Source organism: Hemitrygon akajei, chromosome 4 (assembly GCF_048418815.1).
Source record: "Hemitrygon akajei chromosome 4, sHemAka1.3, whole genome shotgun sequence".
In the NCBI taxonomy this organism is placed as follows: Eukaryota; Metazoa; Chordata; class Chondrichthyes; order Myliobatiformes; family Dasyatidae; genus Hemitrygon; species Hemitrygon akajei.
In genome coordinates, this window is record NC_133127.1 from 83,893,128 (window position 1) to 83,916,135 (window position 23,008).

Consider the following 23,008-nt stretch of genomic DNA (forward strand, 5'->3'; position numbering starts at 1 on the left):
TTTCAAATAGCATTTACCACATTGATCTCTGAATAAAGTCCCATTATTCACTCCTTTCCAGCTCTCTGTATTTCAGTAAATTCATTTCAAAACATTTTTATTTTATGCCAATTATATACTCTCATGAAGCTTGCTCCTAGGTTTTGGTTACTCATTGCTTTCCAATACACTGCTGATGGATGGCCTGCCATCTGTTCTCATGTGTTACTTTTTTTCTTTTCTTCAAGGATATGAAATATATTCAGCAACATATCAGGTAAAATTTAGGCATTTTAGCTATTCATCCAAAGCAGGTGTTGGTTACCAGGTACCTATTAATACAGGGTCTAATGCCAATTTATTTACTCTTTTTAGAATTTTGATATAGCTTAGTAGAGCAAGTGCTAAATGCATTAAATTCTTCTTCCAAAACCGATGATCTAATTGAAAAACAGACAAGAAAGAACTGTTACTCATACTTCCAGTGAGCTGGGCTCAACCTGACTTTTTGTGCTGTGTGCAGGTTAGCTGTTTTCTCTCTGGCCATTTGGGTTTATTCAAGATGCTCTGGTTTATTTCCTATATCCCAAGATGTGAGCTGGTAATTTATTGGTTACTGTTAATTCAAAATAGTTTAGTGTATGTGGTACAACTAAAAGAAATGTGGAGAAAAGAGGATACTTGGAAAATTAGTAAGACAGCAAAGACTCAATGGACCAAATAGCCTTCTACCATGTTTTTAGAAAATATTCAAAAAGGACATTTTATCATCATATGCAGCCTAAAAGTGCCAAGGATTCTTGTTGGTTTGAAGCACTCCCAAGACTTAGCTGCTGAAAGAAAATCAAGTCTGCCTTCCATCTGTTTCCCTTCCAAAACTTACCCAAGGCTCATAGTCAATGAGGCAGTCAGCCCAGTTTGGTGCAACTAAAATTTGGGAAGATGCCTCGTGTCTAACAGACATAGGAAATTTAAACACTTATTAAAATGGGACTCAGCCACAATTGCAATGAAGACTTGGGTTTCTAAATTAAGCTATATGCCCTGTACACATTTCAGATCTGTAAATCAGCTTAGGCTAATTTCTACTCCACAATATTTCAAGAAAACTAACAAATGAAACATTCATTTATAAAAAAACTGTCCTATACGTTAGTAGTGTCGATCAATTACCCCGAATACAAATCTGCTTCCTATTTAACAAAAAAAACTATCTTAAGCCATTATAGTCTCTGAAAAGAGCAACAAACTCACCTAGAGGCCTTGAAATTTTGTTTGCATCTAAATCTTTAAACAATTCAGATAGACATAGCTGCTTTTCATCATTTTAATAGTACTGTTTATACAACTAAAACAAAATATAAATTAATGCTCAGCTGTGCTCAAGATAGGTTTGGATTGCACAGTCCAAGCATACACAGCAGATATATATTTTTTAATTTTGAAATACAGTGCAGAACAGGCCCCTCCAGCTGCACCACCCAGCAAATGCTGACCACCCCAATTTGAATCACAGGGCACTTTACAATGACTGATTAACTAACCGGTATGACTTTACACAGTGGGAGGAAACCGGAGGATCTGGAGAAAACCCATGGATTCATGGGGGTGGACGTACAGAGACTCCTTACAGAAGACGGTAGGATTGTGAACTCCAAACTGTGACACCCTGAGCTGTAACAGTCACATTAATCGCTACACTATCATGATGATGCAACTGTCCAGCAAGCAAGACACGAGTAACCATCAGTTATATTGTTTCCAGTAATTACTTTTCGTTCCATACCTTCAGGTCAATGTAGGCCAATGATTGCCACGTATTATACTACTCAAATGCTAACATTATACTTCCTCCACGCAAAAGGAAATTAATATTTGGGTAAATAAAGGTCAGGGGACAGATGTGTGAAGCTGAATTCCCACAATTGTTGCATCAGAGAAAAAATGAATATTAAAATTATGAGCACCATTTGATCTCTAGTTCAAAAAGAATATATCAGTGCATCTGAAGTTGATTACTGGGGTCTGTCCAAATTATGAAACATTGTAGATCCACAGTATTTACTGTCGAACCTTCCAACACATACGAAATTGCAAAATGTTAGAGCATAAAATGGGAGGCCTTAGTATTGTATGGTAATAAGCAGTCTTACCTAAACCATTTTCTTCATACTGAAGCCTTTCACGTTCAATTGTCTGTTTCAGAATGGCTTCACGAGCCTGGTGCTGTCTTCCTTGTCTGCCTTTAATGCTATTTGCCAATTCAATTTGTTCTAACTCAGTATCAAATCTTTGCAAATACCTGGAATGGAAAATGCAGGTTTCTTTGAATCTCAAGTACATAAACACAATAAAAATTCCAAGTCACTGACCTGGATTTTGCAATTTGGTTTGAAAGAACAACACTTGCCGGTCATCTCACTAAAAGCCAAATGCTAATTCTAGTAGATTTTTTAGCAAAGACTGGTATTTAATCTATCATGATGCCCTCGACTAGGAGCCTATGGGAACCATTGGCAGGTCAAATCCCTATGGACGGCCCTCCAAACAATCACATCGAAAAGAGGTTAGCTTGCAAAAGTAATAGACAAAACTGAAACATTTTCCAGAGCTTAGCAAGTGACATTCTACTTGAGACAACTTTTTTTTGCATAAAACAAATGAAGTTATTCTACAATTCCAATTAACACTAATAAACTGCAGCAAATGGAAATCTCCTGCTGAACAAATTAATATATTGGAATTAGGATGCTCTCAGTTAAGAGTAATCTATAATTGGCTTCTAATTTCAGGCTTACACAACAAAGAATGCTAATGTTGACAGAAGAAACTTAGTAATAGTCATAGAAAAGTACAGCATGGGCCCATCTGGTCTGTGCTGAACCATTTAAATTGCCTACTCCTATAGACCTGCACCAGAACCATCATCCTCCATTCCCCTATCATCCATATACCTATCCAAACTTCCCTTAAACAGTGAAATCTAGCTCACATGCACCACTTGCGCTGGCAGCTCATTCCACACTCTCGTGACCCTCTAAGTGAAGAAATATCCCCTCACATTCCCCTTAAACTTCTCATCTTTCACACTTAACCCATGACCTCTGATTGTAGTACCACCTAACCTCACTGGAAAATGTTTGCTTGCATTTACCCTAGCTACATCCTACATAATTTTGTATACCTCTATCAAATCTCCCTCAATGTTCAACATTCCAAGAAATAAGATCCAAACCTATTCAATCTGAACTCAGTTATCATCAGATTATGATCTGGTTGCTTAATAAATTAAATGAATTAAAATACAGTAAGTATAATTTCAATAAATATGGAATAAAAACAAAAGTACCAAATTTTTGTAAAAAACCTACTGGTGATGATATTACTAATATACAGTTGCAAGAAGAAATTTGTGAACCTTTTGCAATTACCTGGTTTTCTCTATTAATTATTCATAAAATGTGGGCTGATCTTTATCCAAGTCACAATAATAGCCAAACCCAATCTGCCTATACTAATAACACACAAACTACTACTTTTTGTCAATACTGAGTACACCAGTTAAACAATCACAGTCTAGGTTCAAAAAAGTATGTGAAACTCTGAGGTAATGCTTTCTACAAAAGCTATTTGGAGGGAGGTGTTCCAATCAATGAGATGAGATTGGAGGGGTGGGTTGTAGACGTGCCTTCCCTATATATAAAAAACACACACAGGGTCAGGTTACTAACAGAGCCTGCTTTTCTTAAGAAAGATCTGTTTACGTGTGCCATGCCTTGATCAAAACAACTTTCAGAGGACCTTAGAAGAACTGTAGATTTGCATAAAGACCATAAAGTCATTTCTAAAGACCTGAGTATTCATCAGTCTACAGTCTGAGAAATTGTCTACAAATGGAGGAAATTCAGTACTGTTGCTACTCTCCCAAGGAGTCAGTGTCTTGCAAAGGTCACACCAAGAGCACAACATGCAATGCTGGAGGAGGTGAAAAAGGACCCAATTGTAACAGCAAAAGATCTACAGAAATCTCCAGACCTTGCTAAAGGAAAAACACTGATAAGGAATGGTGTTCATGGAAGGACACCATAGAGGAAACCACTGCTCTACAAAACAATCTTTGCTGCATGTCTCAACACCAGGATGTTCCACAACATTCTGTGGACAGATGAGACAAAAGTTGAACTTTCTGGCAGAAATGCATACCACTTTGCTTGGAGGGAAAAGGACACTGCACACCAACACCAAAACCTCATCCCTACTGTGAAGCGTGGTGAAGGGAACATCATGGTTTGGGGCTGCTTTGTTGCCTCAGGGCCTGGATAGCTTGGAATTGTTTAGGGAACACTGAATTCAAAGTTTTATCAAGGAGAATGTCAGGGTAGCAGTCTATCACCTGAAGCTTGATAGAAGTTGAATGATGCAAGACAATGTTACAAAAGACAAGAGTAAATCAACAACAGAATGGTTTAAAAAGAAGAAAATACATGTTTTGGAATAGCGAAGTTAGCGTCCAGATCTTAACCCAATTAAGATGCTGTGGCTTAACCTGTGCCCAGCTGGTGGCATAGTGGCATCAGCGCTGGACTTGAGGGGCGAGAGTTCGAATCCAGCCGGCTCCCTTGCACACTCTCCATCCATGCTGGGTGAAGAGTTGGTTATTTCTTTAAAAAAACCCACCCGGCAAACCACTGCTGTAACTTGCCACGAACATGACTTCCCAATATGTCAGAGCGGTGTAGAGGGAAATCATCCGCCAACTGGAAATTCCAGATGCGACCTACCAATGGCATAACCTGAAGAGGGATGTTCCTGCAAGGTATCCCAGAAATAATGATGAACTAAAACAGTTTTGCGCGGAGGAATGGTCTAAAATGCCTCCTCGTTATTGTGCAAGTCTGATCAGCAGCTACAAGAAACGTTTGGTGAAGGTTATTGCTGCTAAAGGAGGTTCTACCAGTTATTAAATACAAGGGTTCACATATTTTTCCAAGACTGGACTGTGAATGATTACGTTCAATAAACATAAAAAGTTTGTGTATTGTCGTTTATCTGTTATTGTGACTTAGATGAAGATCAAACCACACTTTATGAGTAACTAATGCAGAAAACCATGTAATGGCAAAGGGTTCACAAACTTATTCCTTCAAATGTACTTCAGGGAAGGAAAGATACCATTTTTGCTTAATCTGGCCAATATGTGGCTTCCTATTCACAGCAATGCATTTGACTCTTGACATAGGGCACTTGGTCTATCATCAAATTTTGTTAGGGATGTACAAAACAAAAGCCAGCCTTGCCAATGAACTCCACACACTGTGAACAAATACATAACATGGTTCCTGTCGGGCATTTTCACACTTAAGTTTTCTAAGATATTTATGCATATTTACCGTCTTGGAAATGCACTTACACAACCAAAATGACTTTGGCAAGTTCACCTGAAATAGTGTTCACTTTGGAACATTTTGAATTATTTGACATTGTTCCCAAAAATGGTGAAGGTCCAAGAAGGCTTTGGAGAGAAAGTCCTTGAAAGTAGAGAGGATGATGATTTAAGACTGGAAAGTTGGAAGGTTTACAAAATTGTTTAGCCCAAACAGAAATAAAAAAATTGCAAAGCGCATGACAACAGTTAATTTAGTAAGCAAAACTAAAGAGTTACAATGCAAGTTACCAAGCTAGATCACAATGAGATCGCAAAGTAATGGAGCAAGAATTTCTCCTAATCTGCTTCTGCTCTTGACAGCACAACTCAATCTGAACATCAGTACAACAAAAGGACAAGAAACATTCACCACACCAAAATAATCAAAGAAAAATGAACAATGGATTGATGATTGTAGAGCATAAAATACTTTTCAGTGCTAAAATGTTGGCAAACTCCTTCACATTTATGCTTATAAAAGCCCAGTCAGTTTGTCACATTAATGAGAATGATTAAATTTTTTGGACTGCACTAATATAAAATGAAATATATAATGCAAAAATGGTAACAATTTCCAGATTCATACTTGAAACTTCTTCAGAGCAAGACACACTAACTCACAAAGATCTGGCTGATAAAAAATGTTGGCAAAGCTTTTGTTTCACTTCTTCCAGAATGCCATTGCAGCAATTTACATAGCTTCAATTTGGTACCATTTTTAAATAATCAAATCTTGTTTCAGAAAATTGCCATGAATTGTTGACAAAAAAACCAAAGCACCCACATGATGTTCGTGCAACTTTAGCAAATATATTAAAGATGCAAATTGTGACTGCACACAGAAAAATATTCATTGTATTTAAAAATTATTTCTTACTGTTCTATAATCGCACAGGCTTCCTGCTTACTGTACTCAGTCTTATCGGGTTCAAGGTGACTTTGAAACCACAGCAGTTTTTCACCTACAAAAAAAAATCAATGTTTAAAACCAATTAACATTCCGCATTTTTATACAGTTACTTGAAAACTATGCTCAGTTTAAAATTAACTAAACTATTTGCTAAGTTAACAGCAAAAAGTGCAGTATATATTCACATTGCCACCACCTCTGATCACACCAGCAGGAATACTATGCTATTTTTAAGAGAGGCGAAACCTAGCACTGCCAGGTACAATGGCAAGAGTAACATTTGTTATCATTACAATACTAGACCTGCTGAAATGGATTCTAGCAACTAGGATTTGAAGACATGCCTATGAAATGTGGATGTCTTAAGCAGCTGGCTTGGTTTATCAGTCTAACTCCAGTATTTTTAAAAGCAAAAATGAGTTTTGTTTCAAAAATGGGAAGGCTAACCAAAAGTAGCAGATTCAGTAATGTAAAATGTACAGGTCTACCTATCAATGTGATTGTGTTTTCTGTCAGAATGAGATGTCTTGTTGCTGAATGACGTGACAATGCAGAAAAATACATTAATAGAACATCTGGACACAAAACAGTATACAAATTGGCTTATTGGAAGGATTCAGAGTGGTATTGGAGGGCTGTTATTCAGATTGACCTGAGATCAGTATTGGTTCTACTGCTGCTTGTCATGTACATTAGTGATTTGGATGGCAATGGTGTTGGCATAGTTAACGATGATACCAAAACTGGTGATGCAAACAAGAATGTCACCCAAGATTATAATAGGATCTAGATCAGAGGCTTCCCAACCCTTTTTATGTTATTAAGCAAAGGGTCCATTGACCCCACATTGGGAACCCCTGATCTAAATGAACTGGGAAGTGAGCCAAGGAATGGCAGAAGGAATCGAACACAGCCAAGTGTGAAGTGTCGCACTTAGGTCAATTAAGCCAGGGCTTGACTTACATGGTAAATAGTAGGGGCCCAGACAGTGTCATAGAAGAGAGACTGAAGGAGTATGCAACAGTCCCTTGAAAGTGGTGAAACTATAGACAGGACAGTGAAGGCAACTGGCACACTATCAGGCACAGCATTCAGTAAAGGAGTTCAGAAATCATGCTACAACTGTGCAAGTCATTATTGAGAGCAGACAGAGTATTGCATGTGGTTCCTTTTACTCAGCTATTGGGAGGAATAATATTAATGGAACGGGTGCAGTAAAGATTCGTGAAGATGTACTAGGACTGGAGGATGCACTTAGAGGGCAAAGCTCAACAGGCTGGGACTTATTTCCTCTGGCGTATAGGCTATTGAGGGGTGCTGTAAAGTATAAATTATAAGCCAGAGGGTGGGGTGAATCTGTTGAATTCATTGCTACAGGTAGCTGTGGAAGTCAAGGCATTGGGTATATTTAAGGCAGAGGTTGATAGATACTTGATAAGTCAGGGCATGAAGGGATACAGAGAGAAGACTGGAGCAGAGAGGGAAATGGATCAGCCATGATGAAATGGAGGAACAGACTCGCTGGGCCAAATGGCCTAATGCTGCTCCTGTATCTGATGGTCTTATAAAAGGTCAACTTACTACATACAGTCATGGTATTTTCCCCATTGTAGGAGCATCTAAAACTGGAGAGAAAGGAAAACATTAAAAGGAAATAAAGGAATGATTTTTCCTGGACAGTTTGACAGGTATATGCAACAATCTTTCAGAGGAAGCAGTAGAGGTGGATACAATTGCAATGTTTAAAAGACATTTGGATGAGTACATGGATACAAGAGGCCAAGAGGGTAGGGGCTAGGTTAGATAAACATCTTGGTTAGGATGGGCAAGCTGGTCTAAAAGGGCATATTTCATGTGTTGTATAGCTCTATAATTCTAATACAGATGAATATCTGAAGTCTCTACTGAATTTCCTGTAGGCCCTTCAGTTCAGAAAGGAAAATAGTTTTTCCAGTTTCAAGCACAAACAGAAACAATATCTTACCAATGACACTGAGGCGTACAGCTTTCTCATTCTTTATCCTAGAGAAAATTAAAAGAGATCTGTTTGTAGCATGATTCACCTGTGCAAATACAAATGCCAAGCAACAAGACTTCCTTATGTTAATCTACTGTGGCTAAGCAATCTTACTAATGTAACACACTATAATGTTTCACTGCTAACGTAATGGCCTCTCTGTAATGTTTCACTGCTAAGGTAATGGTTTCTCTGTAGCAGCAACGTTTGGGTTATGACTAGAGATAATGGGGGCTTTGGAATGTGTGCTAGCCAATGAGAGGCATGTTATTCTTTCTTGTGGGTCTGGGAGTAGGAGTTTCGCGGTCTTTTGTCAGTGAGAGATGGAGAGAGAAGACGCCAATGGAGAGAGTTGGTAGACTGGCAGATGGAGTGGACTTGGAGCAAGGGTCCGACAGTCAGCGACATTCAGAGCAGGTTGATAGGTTGAATCTGTGAGCTCCAACGTGCACATTAGAATGTTTCATTAAAATGGGCCCTTTTTCTTTTTCTTTTCTAACCCTATAATCAGATTAAGATTTATAAAGTTCAATCATTTAATTGCATATTATGTACTGCCTGATATTTTGCAGTTCAGAATTGTAACCACGCAACATTATCTCGCAGCATCCGCACAAATGAGATTTCTCAGTTTGGCTGGGCCAAAGGCCGTCTTCCCCTTGACAAACGCATGCTGGCCAAACAGGGTTACAACTGGGGGCTCGTTCTGGATTGATTCCATTGGATGCTGTGTGATTGCCCTGAACACTGAACCAGTTGGTTGTGTGTTTAAGTCTGTGCCAGTATGGATGCTGCTGGGGTGGAGTGGTGATGTGCTTCATGGGGTTACCGGTAACTAATGTGTGTATGTTGACTGGGGTGGATATTCGTACTCCGGATGAATTGTTAAGTTGATTTTTGAGTACGGTTAAAACTGTTGGCAAAAGTGCGGTGGTAGCACGAAGGTTTGATAAAATGGTGGGCTCAGACCTTGTTTTAGTTCAGACTAGTGCTGACATAACGGTGGTGGAACTGCCAGCTACTATCGGTGCCCCAGTATGGCTTGTCCATACTGTCAGGGAAAAGTATTTCATTTAGTATGGTCTTCCCAGGCAGGTACATAGTGGTCAGGGAAGAGATTTTGAGAGCAGACTCATCCACAAGTTACCGGTCATGTTTGGAGTTGAGAAGTCGAGGACCATGCCCTATCAACTGCAGGGTGATCCCTAGCCCGAAAGGTTTAATCGGATTTTGCTAGACATGCTCGGGACCCTGGAGATCAGCAAGAAGAGCAGGTGGAGTCAACATATTGAACATCTGGTTCACAGTTACAACTGTACACAAAATGAAGCTACCAGATACTCGCCAAACATGCCCATTGGCCTTTGTTTTGGGACTGACAAGGGTAACTTGCCACCGAAGACTTATCTAAAGTACGTGTCTGACATGAGAAGAGAGCTGAAAAGGACTTATGAATTAGCTGGGGTTGTGGCTGCCAAGCAGAATCAAGGAAATAAGAGGAGGTATGATCAAAAGGTGAGGTTCTCCCAACTCCTGCTGTGAGACCGGGTACTCATAAAGAATTTGGGGCTACCTGGGAAAAATAAATTGGCTGACCACTGGGCAGCTAAACCCTATGTGGTGGAAAGTCAAATGCCAAACCTACCAGTTTTCCGGGGTGAAATGGAACCACCTGTTGCCCCTGGGACAACTGCGACAAGAGGTGCAGGTAGACCCAAAGCCCGACTTGGGAGTCTACACCTAGTAAGAGGACTCTGCAGAAATGTGGGGCAACTGCAGGGCCCACAGCAGGAGAGGTTAGACTAGCCCCCACCCCTGAGAGGGATACTAATTTGGAGGATGAGGACCTGGATGTAAGAGACTCCCGGCCCTTCTCCCACTAAGTCGGGTGAAGTGGGGGGGGGGGGGTGTGGGGCTATCTGTGGACAGCTTCGGTTGCAGCGGGACCCTGCAAGGGATGAAGGGGGCTTGGCCACGGGACAGAGGGGTCCGAGTTGTTGGTGTGCACAAGTGATAGGTCAGAAGCGGCCTCGCAGGTGAACCAGAAGTATCCCCAGTAGAGTCAGAACCTGAAGAGTTACAAACCCCATTTCCAGAAAAGTTGGGATATTTCCCAAAATGCAATAAAAACAAAAAGCTGTGATATGTTAATTCACGTGAACCTTTATTTAACTGACAAAAGTACAAAGAAAAGATTTTCAATAGTTTTACTGACCAACTTAATTGTATTTTGTAAATATACACAAATTTAGAATTTGATGGCTACAACACACTCAACAAAAGTTGGGACAGAGGCATGTTTACCATTGTGTTACATCACCTTTCCTTTTAATAACTCTTTTTAATCATTTGGAACTGAGGGTACTAATTGTAGTAGATTTGCAACTGGAAATTTTGTCCATTCTTTCTTGATCTAAGACTTCGGCTGCACAACAGTCCGTGGTCTCCGTTGTCTGATACTCTTCTTCATGATGCGCCATATATTTTCAATAGGAGATAGATCTGGACTGGCAGCAGGCCAGTCTGTGTCTACAAAGCCACGCTGTTGTAGCCCGTGCAGAATGTGGTCTGGCATTGTCCTGCTGAAATAAGCATGGACATCCCGGGAAGAGACGTCACCTTGATGGCAACATATGTCTCTCTAAAATCCTAATATACACCTCAGAGTCAATGGTACCTTCACATACATGCAACTCACCCATGCCGTGGGCACTGATGCACCCCCATACCATCACAGATGCTGGCTTTTGCACCTTTAGCTGATAACAATCAGGATGGTCGTTTTCATCTTTGGCACGGAGAACTGGACGCCCGTTTTTTCCGAAAACTAGCTGAAATGTGGACTCATCTGACCACAGCACACGGTTCCAGAGTCTTTCGGTCCATCGAGATGAGCTTGGGCCCAGAGAACTCGCCGGCGTTTCTGCATAGAGTTGATGAATGGCTTCCTCCTTGCATAATGCAGTTTCAAGTTGCATTTCTGGATGCAGCGACGGACTATGTTAAGTGACAATGGTTTTCCAAAGTACTCTTGAGCCCAGGTGGCTATAATTGTCACAGTAGCATGACGGTTTCTTAGGCAGTGCCGCCTGAGGGCTCGAAGATCACGCGCATTCAACAGTGGTTTCCGACCTTGCCCTTTACGCACTGAGATGTCTCTGAATTCTCTGAATCTTTTTACAATATTATGTACTGTAGATGTTGAAAGACCTAAATTCTCTGCAATCTTGCATTGGGAAATGTTCCTTTTGAAACGACTAACAATTCTCTCACGAATTTTGGCACAAAGGGGTGAGCCACGACCCATCCTTGCTTGCAAAGACTGAGCCTTTGATGGACGCTACTTTTATACCCAGTCATGATACCTCACCTGCTACCAATTAGCCTGCTTAATGTGGAGTCTTCCAAACCGGTGTTACTTGAATATTCTGTGCACTTTTCAATCTTATTTTAACTCTGTCCCAACTTTTGTTGAGTGTGTTGCAGCCATCAAATTCTAAATTTGTATATATTTACAAAATACAATTAAGTTGGTCAGTAAAACTATTGAAAATTTTTCTTTGTACTTTTGTCAGTTAAATAAAGGTTCATGTGAATTAACATATCACAGATTTTTGTTTTTATTGCATTTTGGAAAATATCCCAACTTTTCTGGCAATGGGGTTTGTAGATGAGGGGGTACGGAGGTCTCAGTGAATTAGGAGACCACCGGATAGACTGAACTACGTAGCACCATGGGAACAAAGTGTGACTTCTACCATTTTGAGGAGCTATCTCACTGCCTTTTGCACCTGGATTGGGCTTTGTGGTTTTGCAGGAAGGGTTGGCGAATTATCAAAATGTCATGAGGACATGACTAAATTTGGTGGAGGGAGAATGTAACGCGCTGTAAGGTTTCACCGCTAATGTAATGGTTTTTCTGTAAGGTTTTAATGCTAATGTAATGGTTTCTCTGTAACAGCAATGTTTGGGTTATGACTAGAGATAACAGGGGCTTTGGAATGTGAGCTATCCAATGAAAGGCATTTTGTTCTTTCTTGTGGGTCTGGGTGCAGGGATTTTGCGGTCTTTTGTCAGCAAGAGATGAAGAGAGAAGACATGAATGGAGAGTGTTAGTAGATTGGCGGACAGAGTAGATTCTGAGTAAGGGTCTGACAGTCAGCGTCGCTCGGAGGAGGTTGATGGGGAACAAATGAAAGAATCTGTGAGCTCCAACATGCATATTAAACTGTTTCATTGCTTTTTATTTTCTTTACTAACCCTATAGTAAGATTAAGATTTATAAAGTTCAATCGTTTAATTGCATATTATATACTGCCTGATATTTTGCAGTTCGGATTTGTAACCAGGCAACACATCTTGCAGCATCCACACAAACGAGATTTCTCAGTTTGGTTGGGCCAGAGGCTGTCTTCCCTGTGACAAATGCATGCTGGCCCAACCTGAAGGTTACTAAAAATGTTAATTCTGCATCTAGTTTGTACGATAGTAGTTTTAAACATCTATTACCAAAAGCTAAGAGAGGCACAGTGACCTGGTTACAGCAAAGATAAACCGGAGTAAGTCTGCATGACCAGCAGCGTTTGTGAGGGGATGGGAACTGTCAATGTTTTGAGTCAATACTCAGCGACCAGGGACTGAGATTGGAGAGGGAAAATACAAGTGTAATGGAGAGAGGGAGGAGTGTGACAAGGGCTAGCGGGGTGAAAGACGGAAGCAAAGAAACAAAGTCAGATGCAGTCAGGGGAGGGAGAGGAGAGGAGAGGATGAAGGTGCCAACAGCTGATATCTGCCCATCTTCCCTCTCCGGTCTCAGTCCTGATACCAGGGATGAACCCAAAATGTTGACAATTCCTTCCTCCCTCCCCCACTCACAGATGCAACCTGACCTACTAAGTTCCTGCAGCAGTTTTTGCTTCAGAATCTAGAATCTGCAGTCTTGGGTCTCTTGGTAATAGAATTCCTTTCACTTGTGAATACAAAATTGAATATAATAAAAAAGGTGAATAAACTCTTCACGGGATTCCAGCCAGGTACAAGGTCAAGAGGAGTGTATTTGTCATATATGCCGGGAAAGCACTAGATCCTTTTTTATAACAAGGAGATATTTACTCTTATTATATTTGACATAATTGTGATTATCCACTTTGGAGAATTTTTAACAGGAAAAGGCTCATTTATTCTGAATAATTTCTAACTACCATTTGATTTTTGCACATCAAGGAAGAACACAGGAGGTCTCCGAAAAATGTCCCAGTTGATAAGTATTCTGCCTGGTACTGATCTAAGTAGATCTAAAAGATAACAGACCACTGTGCCACAACAAAATGAGGGGGGAGCGAAAAATTCCTCCAGGATATCTACTCATTTGCTCTGATATACAACCTCTACATGAGGTGAACTTTGAATAATAATTAACTACAGTAACCAAAGGGCCAGCTTTGTCCCATTAAGCTCTATGATTCTATTCAGGAAAGTCAGTGACATAGAACCAAACAACTTCAAACAGGAACACTAGATGGAAAATACTAGTTGAGAGATATATTTAAATACTGATTGTTGCTAACTAGCAAATAACATTGAAGTATTACATGAAGTCTATTAAACTGGCCAAATGTTTATAAATGAACAAGCTGGATATACCTAACCAGATCTCCAATGTGTCCAACCATCTTTCATGAATGATTATTTGCTTTCTGTGAGATAATGTTACAGCAATTTTGTACATACCAACAGCAAAAATAATGACCTGACCTTTTATGTCCACTTGGACGCTCAGACACCTAGTTTAAAACATACACAGGTTCAGCCATCTAAAAATTTAGCACTTCCTCAGTTACCACTAAGAGTGAGCGAGGGTCTGTAATCCACAGTACTAGCTGCACTGAGAATGCTGCCAACTATATCAACTGCCACAAAACAGAAACAATTGTCAAATGTTAAAAAACAAAAATAGTTCAATTAGATCAAGACTTCATTCAAACAAGTTACTTGTCTTGTTACTAATCAGTTCAGAAGCTATTGGGATTACGAAGAACTTACCTTTCAAATAATGGATGTAACTACAAGATTCCCTCAATAACTGAAGTAACATTATTTGACAAAACTGATAGACCAATCACTAGTATTAAACAAAGCACGATACACAGAACAAACAGGAAGAAGAGAAAACGTTGAATGAGGAAAGGGAACACTGATGTACGGTATCAGAGCAATGTAAAGACTTTCAAAAGTACAATAACATACTTATCTTTCTTCTCTTGTTTATGTGACTCCCGTACTAGCTGTGCAGCCTTTCTGCTATATGGATGGATAACCTTATTCTCCGGCACTTTCTTAGTTTTTGGCGCTTTAGGCTATACAAAATAAAACACTTTTTAAAAAAAAAAGACATTGCACTGTCCTACTCAAGAACATTCAGTTCTAACTCATTATCTGATGAGATAGAGGCTCTGTTAGAATCAGAATCACATTAACTACACCTGCACATGTTGTGAAATTCATTGTCTTTGCAGTAGCATTACAATGCAATGCATAATAGTCAAAAAAATATGAACTGCAGTTAAGTACACATAGCATTTTAAAATAGTTAAATAAGTAGTGCAAAAATACAAATAAAAGAAGGAATGAGATAGTGTTCATGAGTTTAATGTCCATCCAGAACTCAAAAAGCAGAGAGGAAGAAGCTGTTTCTGAATCATTGAGTGTGTGCTTTCAGGCTCCTGTACCTCCTTCCCAATGGTAGTGATGAGAAGACGGTATGACCTGAGTGATGGGAGTTCTTAATGATGGATGCCGTCATCTTGTGGCATCGCTCCTGACAATGTCCTGGATACTATGGAGGCTAATGACCAGGATGGCGCTGACTAAGCTTAATTTGATTGTGCACAGTAGCACCCCCCCAATACCAAACGGAGATACAGTTAGAATCAACAAATCAGACTTACTGTACCCTTAATAAAGCAATAATCTGATGATTAATTTTACTTTAAAAGTTAATGTCATTCACATAATGGAAAATTATAAAATCTATATGGAGAGTGTCAGCAATAATATGCCCCCAGGCTATAAACATTGGCCATGACAAAGTGCAATAATAAACTCTCAATGTACAACAGTCAAATTGACTGAAATGGATTCATTTAGAAGAAAAAGATGTTTTCTTCATTGTTCATATGCTTAAAAGCAACAAAAATAGTAGAAATATTACCCAGAGATCTGATAGATGCAAATTATTGGTTTTGCCATTAAGTAGTTTAGCAAAATACAGGGAAATTACAATTAACTGATCTTTAAGTTGATGCAATACTTGGTTGATGAGTGCACATACACTGATGTTACAAAGGCAATTGATAACAATTACTGCTCCTGTTTAATCCAAACAAAAAGAGAAATAATCTACAAGCAAGATGCAGGGACTATAAATTTGCAAGCTGCTTAGAGAATATTGTACTAGGCACTTTATCAGGCTTTATATATACATAAACTCAAATTTGCAGGCCTGCAGTTACAGCTGATAAAATATTGTAATTTGGTAAAATTACAGGTTGGAGTAAAACTCATCAAAAGGAATTTCCTGTTCTCTTTTCAATTCTGGTCCCTTAATAGCTGCTTATGATTTTCAACCAATATCCCCCACCTCTCCAACCCCACTACTATCTGAATGCCTTATGATTGTTAAGTACAGACTCATAGATGAAATAGGAAGAACCCATTAAAAAAAAATGTAAGGAGCTAGCAACCATTGGACAGAAGACATCACAGAGAGACATAATCATAACAAAGCAGCCATTAATGAGGTCAAATCTAATGATATATTCATTTGCATTTGGGCTCTGTTAAGCAGACTTAGATAGCCTGGACTAATATAAGCTGAGGCTTAAAGGTACTGTGAATTCCTAGATCCTGCCACCCTGTTGTAAATGTGGTGACCTGGAATCCTAAAGCAGCTAATGATCTCATAAAAGCAATGAACTAGGAGCCCAATGCAATAGGCGAGTTGGAAACAATTTATATGTAACTATTGCCAGCACAGAATTAAACTTTTACTCTCAAGGTTTTTCTGGAGTCTCCAATACCTCTCCCCCTGTTGCAAGTGCTTTTTAATTATGGAGACACAATGCACACAGTGTGAAATGACCCTTTCCAAGCTCCGTCAGTCCAGGCTAACAATCGTGAGCTGATAGACAAATATAGAACTAATTGGAGATGCAGGCTCTAAGAACATGCCAATCCTCAATGAGAGTGGATCTCAGTGAGGGTACATAACAAGGCTACTGCCCTGCAACAATCTACAATGAAAAGAGGTTGATCCTGAGATGGTCATAGAACACTACAGCACAGAAAAAGCACCTAGTCCAAGGCAAACTGTTATTCTGCCTATTCCCATTACCCCGAGCCCACAGTTCTCCCCATGACTGTGTAGGTTTCCTCTGGGTGCTCCATTTTCCTCCCACTGTCCAAAAACGTATCAGTTGGTGGGTTAATTGGTCATTGTAAATTGTCCCGTGATTAGATTAGGGTTAAATTGGGGTCTGCTGGGTGGTATGGCTCGAGAGGCTGGAAGGGCCTACTCTGTGCTTATCTCAATATATAAATGAAATAAATAAATCCCCCCATCCATGTACCTATCCAAACTTTTCTTCAGTGTTGATATTGATCCTACATTCACCACTTCTGCTGGCAACTTGGTCAACACTCTCACCACCCTCTGACTGAAGAAGTTCCTCCTCAATATTCCCCTTAAACAGCACACCTTTAACCCTTAACCCACAACCTCTAGTTGTAGTCCCACACAATCTCAGTGGAAAAAGCCTGCTTGCATTTACCCTCTCAATACCCTCATAATTTTATATACCTCTATCAAATCATCCCTTCATTCCAGAGAACAAGGTCCTAACTTATTTAATCATTTCCTCTAACTCAGCTCCTCAAGTCCCAGCAACATCCTTGTGAATAAGAGAAAATCTGCAGATGCGGGAAATCCAAGCGACAAACACAAAATGCTGGAGGAACTCAGCAGGCCAGTGGCATCTATGGCAAAGAGTACAGTTGAACATTTCAGGCCGAGACTCTTCAGCAGGACTGGAGAGAAAAAGGTTGAGGGGGAAGAGGAGGGAGAAACAAGGTGATAGGTGAAACCAGGAGGGGTGAAGTACAGAGCCGGGAAGTTGATTGGTGAAAGAGATACAGGGCTGGAGAAGGGGGAATCTGATAGGAGAGGACAGAAGGCCATGGAAGAAAGAAAGCGGGGAGGAGCACCAGAGGGAGTTGATGGGCAGGTAAGGAGATAAGCTGAAAGAGGGAAAAGGGGATGGGGAATGGTGAAGGAGGGCCCACATTACTGGAAGTTCGAGAGATCGATGTTTATGCTATCAGATGGAATACAAGGTGTTGTTCCTCCAACGTAAGTGTAGCTGCATTGCAAGAGTAGAGGAGACCATGGATAGACATGTCAGAATGGGATTGGGAAGTGGAATTAAAATGGGTGGCCACCGGGAGATCCCACTTTTTGTGGTGGATGGAGCATAGGTGCTCGGCGAAACAGTCTTCCAATCTAAATATACAGGAGGCCACTGATATACAGGAGGCCACACCGGGGGTATCAGACACAGTGTATGACCCCAACAGACTGACAGATGATATGTCACCTCACCTGAAAGGCTCGCAGGTGAAGTGTCCTTGTAAATAGTTCCTGGACTCTTTCAACCTTATTGACAGCTTTCCTGTAGTCAGATTACCAGAACTGCACACAATAGACCTCATCAGCATCTTGTGCAACTTCAACATAATATCCAAGCTCCTGGACTGAATACTTTCTGATTCATAAAGGGCAACGTGCCAAAAGCTCCCTTTATGCCCCTACCTGCCTGTGATGCCACTTTCAAGCAATTATTGATCTGTATTCCCAGGTCCCTCTGTTCTATTGCACTTCTCTGTACCATACCGTTCACTGTGTATATCCTACTCTCGTTTGTTCTCCCAAAGTGCGACACCATTAAATTTAGTGTTAGCTTTAAATGCATTGTGTCATTTTTCAGCTGGTCCAGATCCTGCTGCAAGCTTTGATAGCTGGTAAGTTTGCTGATCCAGTTTTCCACATTATCAACCAAATTATTAATATAAATAACAAACCACAACAGATCTAGTACCAAACCCATCGGTACACAAGTCACAGGTCAGGCAACCATCTACTGCCACTCTCTGCCTTCCAATCTAATACAGCACAGAAGCTTTTCTCCAGATTTTTTGATTCATTCCATAGGAAAAGAGACACTTAAGAGAATTAAATACAACAAAAGACAATGGCCCAACAAAATTCTCCTACAGGATCAAAGGGTGTGTTTGAAATCTTGCCCTGCAGTTCAATACAATTTCATTAGCATCCAATGACAATGTGAAAAATTACTATGTATGTCCTATCCAACAAAAAAAAATCAGGCCTACACTAATTTGGCAGTTTTCAATAGGTAATTTGATGAGGAAAATATCAACAATGTTATTAAGACTAACCTTAAATTTGAGTGCCTAGAGCTCATTACAGCAATCTGTATATCAATTGCCCCACCAAAAACACCCAGCAGCAACTGCCATTGACCAAGATACACATGAACCATTTAGATAAATATTCTGGGTGCAAGAGAGGCCCAAGGCTATGCACCTGCAATGAATGACACCCCAAAGCCTTTCCATCACCCACAACGCTAATGTCATAAATACTCTCTCCTTGTCTGGATGAACGCAATTCCAACCTCACCCAAGAAGCTCAACTCCATCCAGGGCTAAAAAACCTGCACGATTGTCACCCCAGTCACCACCCTAAGTATTCCTTTCCAGCAGGAACATGACACATGTTCAGTGCACACGAGTTACAACTTCACTGCGGCTACTTCCCAGACTACTTTATCGCCAAGTTCGAGCGCTGAAAGCGAGTGGTATTTGCTCTCCATGGGAGCTGCATTCCGATTCGGAAAAATATCGCTGATTCATTGGCTCACTACCATCTACTCGAGGTCAGTAAGAAATTAGGCAGTAACTGCTAGGCTGCTAGCCACAGTCCCACTCGATTACTATTTAAAAATCTCCCCCACGTTTTCGTGCCTCTGAAGGTAACTCAATCCAAGTGATCAGGACCCTAGCCCAACAATCAAATCTGGTCAGACGCGTTTGCTCTCAGGTTACAGAGCCCATGTCTGAGTGGGTCCGGACTGGCTCAAAGTCGTGAGGAGAGGCAGAAACACCATGTAATAAGAACACACACAAAATGCAGGTGGAACACAGCAGGCCAGGCAGCATCGATAGGGAGAAGCGCTGTCGACGTTTCGGGCCTAGACCCGTGCATCTACCAGCATTTTGTCTGTTGTTATTATGTAATAAGAAGCTACGTATCCACATGCCCTCACCATTCTGCCGCCGCCGGAACTTCAATCGGTCCCCCAATTCCCTTCCCCCGACAACTGCAGCTGCCCGGAACCCCATGGCAGTCGGAAGTGTTCTGGGTGCCTGAATTCCTGTTGCTCCAACAACAGGAAGTGATTTTTGTCTCCCTGGCAACCGTGCCCAGCGCTGTGTTCTTCGCAGATAGAGCGCACTGTGTTCTCTTCGTGTTAGTGATTGTATTGACACCGGATGATGGTGAAAGTCGCGGTTCTCAGTGTAGTTATTCCACTGAAAATTCACCCCGGCAATGAAAATCTAAGCATGTCTTCCTAGTTTATTCCGAACCTAGTTGTGTCTCAATTGCTCCAGTATCGCGAACTTCTAACCTCATAACTGGTCATAATAGTCTGCAGGGAGTATCTTGGGATCTAAGGGAGGTGGTGGATCTTGCCTGATGGTCACTTGAGCATACTTTTGAAGTTTATTTGACAGGATACTTTTTCAGCTGATCTTTCAAACAAGCACTGAGATCTTGTGTAACTTCTTGGTGAATCAGAATTCTATTTAATTATTAAATAAGTAGTGCAAAAAATAGGAAATACAATTTAGTGAGGTAGTGTTCATGGATTCAATGTCCATTTAGGAATCGGATGGCAGAAGGAAAGAAGCTGTTCCTGAATCGCTGAGTGTGTGCCTTCAGTCTTCTGTATCTCCTACCTGATGGTAACAGTGAGAAGAGAGTATGTCCTGGGTGATGAGGGTCTTTAATAATGGCCACCGCCTTTCTGAGGCGCCACTCTTTGAAGATGTCCAGTGCCTATGATGGAGCTGACTAATTTTACAACTCTGTACAGCTTATTTTGATCCTGTGCCATAGCACTCCTCCCCCTCCCCCTTTACCAGACAGTGAGGCACCCAGCTAGAATGCTCTCCGTGGTATATTTGTAGAAATTCATGAGTGTTTTGGTGACATACCGAATCTCCTCAAACTTCTAATGAAATATAGCCAGCCGCTGCCGTGCCTTCTTTATAGCTGCATTGATATGTTGGGATCAGGTTGGGTCCTCAGAGATACTAACACCTGGAAACTTGTAATCACTGACTCTCTCCACTTCTGATCCCTCCCTGAGGACTGGTGATTGTATGTATTCCCATTGCCTTACCCTTTCTGAAGTCCACAATCAACTCTGTGGTTTACTGATGTTGAGTGCAAGGTTGTTGCTGCCGCACCACTCAACTATCTGGTATGTCTCACTCCTGTGCACCCTCGTCACCATATGAGATTCTGTCAGCAAATTTATGGATGATGAGAAGGGCAGTCTCTCTCATGAACAAAGCATTTTAATCCACTGAACTGCCACTCACTTTTTTTTGTTTGTTTTTGGGATCATCCTCTACAAACTCTATAAGATTGTGTGTGAAAATCTCAAGGGATCAGCAGTTTCTGAGATACTCAAACCACCCCATTTGGCACCAACAATCATTCCATGGTCAGACATTTAGATCACATTTCATTCGCATTTTGATGTTTAGTCTGAACAACAACTGAACCTCTTGACCATATCTGAATGCTTTTATGTATTGAGTTGCTAGCATATTATTGGCTGATATTTGCATTAACACAGGAGTATTAAAGTGGCCAGTGAGTCACACATGACATCACTGTTTTTTCATTCCGAAGCATTCCACCGGTGATTAGTTTGTAAGGTTTTCACACAGGGCCCAGCTCAGTGTCGAGTAGCAAGATGACACTGTGTCCCCTTCTCATAAAGCCTCGGCAGCAGTAATGTTAAACTTCATTGTGTTCCTCAGCATGTAGTCCCACGCAGTGGAATATGAAAGTCTGCAGTTGTGTACAACTTCTTACACTACAAGACTAGTAGTTTCAGACCCATCTTTCAGACACACCTTTCATGCTGTTGATAATTTTTCAGTTGCAGTGGTGTTTTGCAGTTGCTTCCGATATCTTGACAAAGACCAATGCTTCCTTATCAGACCTTCTTGGAAAATGCACACTTCATAAAGAGAGTGTTGCAAGGACATGGCAGTGGAACAAACCCGGGTGCTGAACACAGGCCGAGTCAGGAGGCGTTATGGTCACAGCGAGCGTGGAATTGGTGCCAAGGGAGTCTTTACCCAGAGTCTTGGTCTTAGTCGAGAATTCAGGAACGATGCTAGACTTAGAACTGATTGTCTTAAGAACCATGGAACAAGATTGCTTGTACACAAGTCGACCAACAAACTGGTAGCTCCTAGTTATGGTCACAGGATTTTTATGCTGCATTTGCTGATGAAAAGCAGGTGTTTGTAGTTAGTGGAATCTGGGAATGATTGGAATTAAACGAGGTGATTGAGGCCTAGTTCCTGAGGAAAGTAGCCAGGTGGGCGATTGCCAGAAAGGACTGTGACAGTACCCCTCCCTCAACGGGAGCCTCCCAGCGAACCTCCAGGCCTGTCTGGATGGTCCCGATGAAAATCCTGGATGAGGGGAGGGTCTAGGATGAAGGAGCGGGGAACCCAGGAACGCTCTTCTGGAACGTACCCTTCCCAGTCTACCAGGTATTGGAGACCCCTGCCCCTACAGCGCACATCCAGTAGTCTTCGGACGGTGTATGCCGGATGGTTGTCGATGATACGGGCAGGTGGGGGGAGTCTCAGCCAGGAGACACAAGGGGCTGACGGAGACTGGCTTTAACTGAGACACATGAAAAGTTGGGTGGATGCGCATGGACCTTGGGAGCTTTAGGCGGACTGCTGAGGGATTGATAACCCTTTCAACCTTGAATTGTCCCAGGAAGCAAGGGATGAGTTTCCTATGTTCGTTTTTTGAGCGGGATGTCCCTGGAGGAAAGCTACGCCATCTTCCCAGGTTGATACTCCAGCGCCGGAGTCCAGTGTCGGTCGGCTGTCTTCTTAATTTGATTTGTTGATTTGAGTAGGTGCCGTGCATGTTTCCTCCCAAATCTTAAGGCACTGATCAATATGGTCCTGAACCAAGGGTATCGCAATCTCCTCTTCTTGCGTGGGGAACAGCGGGGGTTGATACCCCAGGGAGCACTCGAACGGAGACCTCCTAATGGCAGAGCTCACCAGAGAGTTGTGGGCGTACTCAACCGACAGGAGGTGGTCGCTCCAGGTCAAAGGATTGTTTGCTGTTACACAACGTAGCGTCGCCTCCAGGTCTTGGTTGACCCGTTCCGTCTGCCCGTTCGTCTGGGGGTGGGGGGGGGCAGCCGGATGACAGGCTGACTGATGCACCTAAGGCTTGACAGAAGGCCTTCCACACCTGCGAGATGAA

At 41.4% G+C, this 23,008-nt stretch overlaps 1 protein-coding gene across 1 annotated transcript in view; it reads right to left on the reverse strand.

Moving 5' to 3' along the window:
• tma16 (translation machinery associated 16 homolog) overlaps positions 1-19,827 on the reverse strand; it is a 31,464-nt gene extending 11,637 nt beyond the window's left edge. Inside the window, exons 1-5 of the mRNA XM_073042979.1 lie at positions 19,734-19,827; positions 14,578-14,687; positions 8,299-8,336; positions 6,282-6,366; positions 2,133-2,281 (exon numbers count right to left, since the gene is read on the reverse strand). Of these exons, the coding sequence (XP_072899080.1) occupies positions 2,133-2,281; positions 6,282-6,366; positions 8,299-8,336; positions 14,578-14,687; positions 19,734-19,736 (385 nt within the window). The 5' untranslated portion in view covers positions 19,737-19,827. The remainder of the gene's footprint in view (positions 1-2,132; positions 2,282-6,281; positions 6,367-8,298; positions 8,337-14,577; positions 14,688-19,733) is intronic.
• Between the last annotated feature and the right edge of the window lie 3,181 nt (positions 19,828-23,008).